At 41.5% G+C, this 8,795-nt stretch overlaps 3 protein-coding genes across 3 annotated transcripts; 2 read left to right on the plus strand and 1 right to left on the minus strand.

Moving 5' to 3' along the window:
• Positions 1-381: 381 nt before the first annotated feature.
• Positions 382-1,851, plus strand: AK88_01261 (uncharacterized protein; the record flags this gene model as incomplete). Its single annotated transcript, XM_012478897.1, has 1 exon — positions 382-1,851. The coding sequence occupies one exon, from the start codon at positions 382-384 to the stop codon at positions 1,849-1,851; it is 1,470 nt and encodes a 489-aa protein (XP_012334320.1).
• Positions 1,852-2,154: 303 nt separating this feature from the next.
• Positions 2,155-3,153, minus strand: AK88_01262 (uncharacterized protein; the record flags this gene model as incomplete). The annotated part of the gene is made up of 3 exons (XM_012478898.1): positions 2,155-2,568; positions 2,721-2,966; positions 3,085-3,153. The coding sequence occupies 3 exons, from the start codon at positions 3,151-3,153 to the stop codon at positions 2,155-2,157; spliced, it is 729 nt and encodes a 242-aa protein (XP_012334321.1).
• A 2,083-nt stretch (positions 3,154-5,236) lies between these two features.
• AK88_01263 (uncharacterized protein) lies at positions 5,237-7,204 on the plus strand (the record flags this gene model as incomplete). The annotated part of the gene is made up of 1 exon (XM_012478899.1): positions 5,237-7,204. The coding sequence occupies one exon, from the start codon at positions 5,237-5,239 to the stop codon at positions 7,202-7,204; it is 1,968 nt and encodes a 655-aa protein (XP_012334322.1).
• Positions 7,205-8,795: the final 1,591 nt, after the last annotated feature.

Consider the following 8,795-nt stretch of genomic DNA (forward strand, 5'->3'; position numbering starts at 1 on the left):
GCCCCATAAAGGGGAAAAGAAGAACGAGATCAAGCGAGCCTCTACACCCAAGAACCACTAATTTGCGGATGCCTCATGATGAAAAAATTATAACAGAAAAGTATATTTGATATGTGGATTTCATTGAGTGTACCCTCTTCTTGTTCTTCCAATCCGGTCGACCTCCGCGGAAGGGAAGGAAAAAGGGTTTCACGCGCTCGATGTATATGGTCTTATGGCTATACCGGTTTATGATCATATTAAAATCACACACTCACATGTCATCAAGTGCGTTCGCACCCTTCTCCCCGCAAGCCAAGCTAAAATAAAAAAAATAAAACAAATAACAAGGCAAAACAAAACAGAACAGAACAAAATACCAAATGACCGCGCACACATAACATGCTATTTTTAATTAAGAACCTTATTGGATGCACACTTCTCCTGATAGTGCTCAATACACATCTGCATGGGATATCGTACAAATGGCAGAATGGGATAAAGGGGGGTAGAGTCCTCAACGGAATAAAGACACACGGTTGTGTCCATCCGAACAGAAATAATTGGTCATACAGCAGGAACAAATATTATAAGCCAAAAAGTTACCTGTACATTCAGAATAATAAAAGAAGGAAAGGCCAATCATACAAGCTCAACAGGTATAAGGTCTGCTCGATTTTTTCAATCTTTGATAAGAGCAATGCGGGGAAAAAGAACAAGGGGGGGGAGCCAACAAGTGCACAAGTGCCACATAGAGGGGTGGCACCCGCTGGAGGAATGACACCAGAGGGGAAGGTATCAACCGGAAAAGCAACACCGGGGAAGGTGCCCCCGCTGAACATTCCCGACGGATCCGAATCGGAGGGATCCATCGAGCTTAGCAATCTGGAGAGCAACCCCAAAGAGGCGCTCAAAAACGTGATTGAATACAAAAAGCATTTAGAAAACTTCAAAGGTAAAGTCATTTTATCGCTTCAAACCATCTTCTGTTCATATACAAAGGGCATAGATCAGAAGGAAAACTTGAAAAATTTTGTCCTTCACATATTAAGCGACTTTGAGAACAAGTACGAAAAACACACACACCTAGCGGATGTGCAAAATATGCGCAACGAAAAAGTGAAAGAACAATATCTTCAGCACAATTACAATTGCTTCCTCGATATCGTTAAAAATATTGAGGAGAATTTGTACAATCTTTTATTGTATAAAATTCAATCCATTAAATTGAAGGCATTGGACGACATTAAAGAAACGGTCCTCTCGCACAGGGAAAGCAACGCAGATTACGTTTCCTTCGTTAATCATGTTAAACAAACATTCGAAGCGTATGAAAAGAAGCTACAAAATTTATTTCCCTCAAGTTTTAAATTTTCCTTGTATAATAAAATGAGCAAAGACAGTGGTTTTGAAGAAGAGCACGCCTCCAGCCTCCCCAATTTTGTGTACAATTTTCCGATGGAAAAATATGAACAGTTAATACAAAAAAATATAAATTATGTAAAAAAATTATCACAGGATTTGACAAAAAAAAAAAAAAAAAAACTCATTAAAGAGATTGAGCGAAGTAAAAATTATCAAAATGTTTTACACATGATAGACAATCAACAAAAGCAAATTGAAATTTTACAAGAACAGCTCGAGGCAAACGTGGAAGGTGGTTTGCCCGGGAAGTACTCCCCCTTTCACTGCGCAGTTGCCTACAGGATCCCGGACACGAACTTGAACGTTTCAACTCAGTACGTTAAGGGGAAATTTAATGTCAAAGTGAATTGTATTCCGGATGACTCTTTGCATTTGTTGGGGTCATATGGATTTGTGAAAGCCCTTCCGTTTGGTAACTTGGGGCTGTCCTTCTCGATGAACTTTTGATTCGAGTTGCTCGAGTGGCTTTTCGCCATCGCAGGGATGATGATGTGTGTGCAAAGCGACATGATTTAAAAAAAGAATAAAATGATAATTTTTTTTTTTTTTACAATTTTGCACATGCAGGGGGGCTGTTCCCCATGGGGGGAAACCAAATGTAAGTGACATTTTTTTTTTTTAACCTACGTTTAAGTTGTTTAAAATGGTTAGGAGTATACAAATTAAAAAAAAAAAAAAAAAAAGAGTTGTGATTGCGGTGCGCCACCACGGTGTTACGATTATGACCGCACCCGCTTTCGCGTCGCCACTTTACAAGTCGGTCGCGCGCACATTGGCGTAGTAGGGCTCCAGGAGCTTCTTAAAATTTCCGAGGTTCTCCTTCACGAAGGTCCTCCACTTGACCTTACTATCGAGGATGTTGTAAACAATTTTGTGTTCCCTCAGAATATCAAAGAAAATTTGGTAGTTTTTATTTTTCTGTGTGAGCTCCAGGATTTTCTGTCTCACTGCCTCGATATGCTCGTCCGTTTTGATGCCAGCCACTAGGTCCCTCAGCTCCTTCGACTTCATTAAAAGTTGCAGGAGCTCCTTCATGGATGTCCATTCCCCACTGGCGTCGTCCTCCATGTGAAAATATTTTTTTATCACACCTGTGTATTTGGTAACATGGTCAGCAAAGGTATTGTAAATGTTTGCCGCGGTGAAGCAATTTGCTCCCGGCATCTGCAAGGGGGTAAAAAAAAGTGGGAAAAGGGCGACAAATGAGGGAGGGTGCGTGGTTGTCGTTTTTTGTTGTTGGTGATGTACTGGATGTTAGGTGGATACAAAGACAGGACGCAACTCACTCCTGCGATGGTGTATTGCCACTCTCTCACCTGGCCCGACAAAAAGACATATACATTTTTGTTTCCCCTTCTGAAGTGATCTGAGTTAAAATATTTCTCATTCATGCGCTTGCCATTGTTCCAAATGACTAAATCTTGCTCTTGCAGTTTTTTATTTTTTAAACTGTTTGCTTCGATTATCAAACTGATGGAGTTATTCACTAAGTCCAGCCACGTTTTCAGTGGCACCTTCTTCACAACGCTCTTGTGGATAAGCGCGATTTCTTGTTTAACTTCCTGCGAAGGGGGTGAGTTAGAGGGAGTAGGAAATTTTTTTTTCTTTCACGCGCCCCTGTGTACACATATATGTGTGTATGCTTGTTTTTCCCTAGTCGGGGATCCTTTCGTGCTTTACATTTTCAAGGGCATGCGCCAACACGAGGGCAAAAAGGAAGCTTATTATCCACAGGGGGGTCACTCTCATGGTTTGTTCTGAGCGGGCTACTAATTTCGTCCTTTGAAGGGTGCTCACTTGTCGGCATAAATACGTTGCCAAAAAAAAAAAAAAAAAAAGCGGCAGCTCCCAATGGAGAGTTGACAGACGTGTGTTCATCAACTTGTTAATGTATAACAGGAAAAGCTTTAAAATGTTCACTCTTACAGAGAGGGAAGGATGGCAAAGGAAGCAATTTTGTAACCGGGCTTGTGCCTTTTTTCTCACCTCCTAATATACACCTCTGCTTTGTGTTGCCGATCTGGTGCAGTCGCGTCTGCTTTGTGGTATTATACGGGTTGCACTTTTGCGCTGCTACTTTGCTTGGCGACCTGTCCTTTTGTGCCAGCGTGATGGCACAGCTGAATGAAAGTATTGCGCACAGGTGGACGACCTAGGCATGTGCAGTGGAGAGTGGTAGCGCGTTCTTCCCAATAAGCATTTGTACAATGGCGCGATGAAGGAAGGGCTTATATAGGATGGAGGGAATACGAAGAGGAAGTGAACAAGACGGGCGGAAGGGAAAAAAAAAAAAAAAAAAAAACTTCTAAACTCAGTGCATTAATTTGTTTTAAATAATCCACTAATTGTAGACATACGTTGGGATAAAAAAAAAAAAAAAAAAAAGAATGCTCGCGGAGGAGTAAGCATAAATAACCTGTCTGTAGAGCACCGCGGAGAGAGCTACGCTTAAGTTTTACTTTTTATTAAATGTGTGGGAAGACCTCCCTGTAATTATTTCTTCAACTGTGGTCAGCCTGTTTGCCTTTTTTTTTTTTTTTTTGCACGATGAGTGAGACGTTTGGGAGACCACAAAGTTAGTGGTTTGAGAGTAAATAAAAAAAAAAAAAAAAAAAAAACGACACCGCTTAACGTTGGAACACATTCGTAAATTGTGAGTTCTTTTATATATATATACATATATATATATTGATCAGGACAACCAGCTCAGTCTCCAAATGGAAGGGTCCACCCCCCACAATGCGGCATGCCCTAATTACGTATACACAGGGGCGGCACCTGTTCGTGTGAGGAATGAAATTGTATTTTATACAAAATATGAAGTGTGGACAAGGCGGGTTTGCGCAGCTAACCTAGAGTACACCAATCCAGTCGAACAAGTCATATAGGCATTTTTAAATGTTACCCTTTTCCTCTGTATGCACACCAATGGAATGATTGCTTAACTGTGCCTATTTGCCCTGGGCCGGATATACCTTTGAGTCGTCTCATACCGTGGACATAATTACCCCCTCATGGTAAAAAAGAAAATAATAATAATAATAATAATGGTGTGTACATAAATGGCGAATGGTACGATGACAGGGGGCGAGTTGAGGTTACGTTATCTTATGTACACTGATGAGCATTTTTACATGTACAGGTGTATTAGTGCAACATGGACCTGCGTGTTTTCCCTCACTTGCGTATGCGTGCATGTGGGGAGGAACCACCCACCCCTGAACAAGGATCATTGTAATTCATGAAAAAAAAAAAAAACAAGCGAGTCACATGCATCTCATAAGAGAAAAAGGCTCCCCAAATGCACCCATTCATTAGGTGCCTTAAAAAAGGGGAAAATTTGTACGTGGAGGGGGGAGGCCTTTGAGGAAAAAAAAAATAAAAAATAAATAAATAAAATATATAAAAAATAATTTCTAAAATTGTTATCTACTTAACTTCTAATCCTCTTCACTGGTTAATGTTTTTTTTTTTTTTTTTTTTTTTTTTTTTTTTTTTGTTCGTGCCTCGGTGGGATGTCCCCTTCCAAAATTGGAAGCACGTAATAATTGGAAATTAACCATCCGTTTAACGGAGATAAAAGGAGGAGGGCTACTACGATCATGCGTATAATGCGTCGCCACCACACGGAACGCGTTGCGCAAATCACAGTCAAGCCGCTAAGAAGCCGCTTGGAGGTCGCTAACAGGCCATTGATTATCCCGCTGGAAGGCACTCCGCGCAAAAAGCGACCGTAGGGGGAACGGAAACCCTGCATTGGATTGCTCACACGCGCGGTGAGACAAACAAACGCGGAGGAGCCGCTTTGAATAATCATTACATGACAGCAACAATGAAGTCGAGTGAGCCAAGCAACAACAACAACCTGTTCTTCCTTGCGGTGAGCAAAAATAAAGCCACCGTTTATGAATACGACGTTAGCTTTAGCAGCTCCATAATTGGCGATATAGAACAGGAGATCAAGCGAAGTGAAGAGGATGGCGTGACGCCAAATGAAAGTACCAAGCGGGAATGCACAGATGTGAAGGAAAAGACTAGCAGCAATGGAATGATACCCTCAACACAAGTAAAAAAAACAGGACACAAATTCAATAACGATTTTGTAATCAATCGTGGCATTCGCATTTACAAGCAATATGATGATGTGGAGCTAGCTGCTTGTACAAACGATTATAAAAAAATAATTCTCGTGAGGAAGGCAAACTTGAACGTTGCGGAAGTCATAGACCTACAGGGTGAAACGAATAAAGCAGCCTTCCAAATCAAGGCCAAGACACCGATAAAGGCAGTGAGTAGCAGCCCCAAGGATACCCATCTGGTTCTCTACTGCCAGTACAAGCCGGAGGTGTCACCACACAATTTATTCGTGTATAAAATTGGCGAAGGGGCTGCAAAGAAGAAGAAGAAAAAAAAGAAGAGTGATTCTAGTGGTAAGGGTAGTCAAAGTGCGGATGGAGAAACAGCCAAAAAGGTTTGCAAAGGGGGGGGTGTGAAGACGACGGGGCAGGGAGGCAACATCGAGGAGGAGAGCGACGATGATGAGGAAGGAAGCGGACAGCGGGATAACAAGGATGAGACGCCCGTACGTGCAGATACGCTAAAAAGCTACAGCAGCAAAGTGTGGCCATTCTACAAGTGGAGCGAGAGCGAGTCCATGTGTATAATCCGCATCAACAACACCATTTACATTTATAAGGAAAACAATTTTGCAAGTTACATAAATAAAATGACCCTAGAGAATCTTGAATATGTTGATGTATCCCCTGAGCAAGGTGGTAATAAAAAAGGAGGAGTGCTGATCGCGACGTATGAACGAGGAAGTAAGGGCAAGCCATCTGTCTTCAAAATTTTCAGCGCTTCCAACCTAGAGAGCCATATTTACTCCAAGTCCTTTTTCAACTCGGACGAAATGAAACTCAAGTGGAATAAAAATGCAAGTGCAGTGTTGTTAAATGTACACACACAGGTCGATAAGGAGAAGCAATATTATTATGGCTTAAGCAATTTATTTTTTATTGAAACCAATAAGTTTAGCGAGGTGAATATAATGACCGACCGTGGACAAATATATGACTTCATCTGGTCGTATAACCAGAATAAATTTTATGTATGTAAAGGAGACATACCTGCTGAAATCGTTATGTACGATAAATGCGCCAATGTAGCTCACTCATTTGGAAGACACAAATTTAACACGTTAAAATTGAATTGCTGTGAGAAGCTACTTCTAACTGGTGGGTTCGGGAATTTGAGTGGAGACATCACTGTGTGGAATACTTCTACAAAGAAAGAGGTTAGCAAAACTAAAGCATCCTGTGCAGTCATTTGTGAATTCTTTAATGATGGCAAGCATTTTCTTACAGCCACAACTCACCCAAGACTTCGAGTAGATAATCATTTGAAAATTTTTACCCACGATGGTTTTATCGTTAGCAGAATTAATTTTGAAGAATTATACAAAGTCATTATTCTTCCTTTTAACAAAATTAATTTTGCAGAGTCAGATGCATCTTTGGGGACCTATATGGAAAACTCCAAGCAGCAGCTGTACATACATAAGCAGCTAGGTATCGACTCGAAGAAGACTGGTGTATATCGTGCTCCGGGTACATCTGCCAATGCAAGTTTAGCTTTAAATGGGTTCATGAATGCTAAGAAGCCAACGCAGAAGCTTAACAAACCCAAACCCCCGGGCGCGAACTTCGTGCAGGAGCAGAAGAAGAAGGCCCCTCAGAAGAAAAAAAAAAAAAAAAATACCCACACTGGCGATGCAGAAGCGGACGCGGAGGACGAAGCGTAGGAAAATGGGCCCAGCAAAAAGTGCATCACAGCAACAACATGCACGGGGAGGGAGCACCCACCATGTGTATTCCCCTTTGCGCCTGTTAAGAAACGTCTCACCAACGAGGTGTGGGGTGGCTGCTGCTTGAAGCCGCTGCCCCCATCGCCGGGAGAAATAACGCCCCCTTTGTAAAACATTTTCTCAACCCGTGTACACCATCCTAATATGCATCATTTTTTTTTTTTTTTTTTTTTTTTTTTTTCCCTGTGGAAAGACGTAGCAAATCGAAACATCCCTTCACTTGACCCTCCATCATGCAATTCTCTCCCTTTTGCCAAATGGACTGCATTGCTATTTTTATTTGGGGACCTGGCGAACCATACAACGATGTGTTGCTTTTTTTTTTCATTTCACTGCCAAATGAACGATAAGAGGAGGCTCCTTTAAAAGTTGAGGTGTATAGGTAATTCTTATATATATGTGATTATAAAAAGGAGGCGAAAATGAGAAAAGCGTTGTTGTGTTTATTGTACATGCGTGGGGGGTGTGCACACGTGCATGCATAGCGTATATGGACACACGCACATGTGTGAATACATGCGAATGTGTACTAGGCGTGCTGCCTGCCATGCATGCGCGTGTGCAGATGCTTATACATAAAGGTTTTTCACACGTGCATTCGTGCACGCGTGAGGTCATATACAATTAGGGTAGGAAAAAAAAAAAAAAAAAAAAAAAAAAAAAAAAAAAAATACCCACACTGGCGATGCAGAAGCGGACGCGGAGGACGAAGCGTAGGAAAATGGGCCCAGCAAAAAGTGCATCACAGCAACAACATGCACGGGGAGGGAGCACCCACCATGTGTATTCCCCTTTGCGCCTGTTAAGAAACGTCTCACCAACGAGGTGTGGGGTGGCTGCTGCTTGAAGCCGCTGCCCCCATCGCCGGGAGAAATAACGCCCCCTTTGTAAAACATTTTCTCAACCCGTGTACACCATCCTAATATGCATCATTTTTTTTTTTTTTTTTTTTTTTTTTTCTGCCCATTTATGCCGATCCGTTTGTATACCGACTAGCTCACACGTCATATGTAACTCCTTTTTTTTTTTTTTTTTTTTTTTTCCCTGTGGAAAGACGTAGCAAATCGAAACATCCCTTCACTTGACCCTCCATCATGCAATTCTCTCCCTTTTGCCAAATGGACTGCATTGCTATTTTTATTTGGGGACCTGGCGAACCATACAACGATGTGTTGCTTTTTTTTTTCATTTCACTGCCAAATGAACGATAAGAGGAGGCTCCTTTAAAAGTTGAGGTGTATAGGTAATTCTTATATATATGTGATTATAAAAAGGAGGCGAAAATGAGAAAAGCGTTGTTGTGTTTATTGTACATGCGTGGGGGGTGTGCACACGTGCATGCATAGCGTATATGGACACACGCACATGTGTGAATACATGCGAATGTGTACTAGGCGTGCTGCCTGCCATGCATGCGCGTGTGCAGATGCTTATACATAAAGGTTTTTCACACGTGCATTCGTGCACGCGTGAGGTCATATACAATTAGGGTAGGAAAAAAAAAAAAAAAAAAAAAAAAAAAAAAAAA

The sequence above is a fragment of the Plasmodium fragile genome (assembly GCF_000956335.1).
Source record: "Plasmodium fragile strain nilgiri unplaced genomic scaffold supercont1.11, whole genome shotgun sequence".
In the NCBI taxonomy this organism is placed as follows: domain Eukaryota; phylum Apicomplexa; class Aconoidasida; order Haemosporida; family Plasmodiidae; genus Plasmodium; species Plasmodium fragile.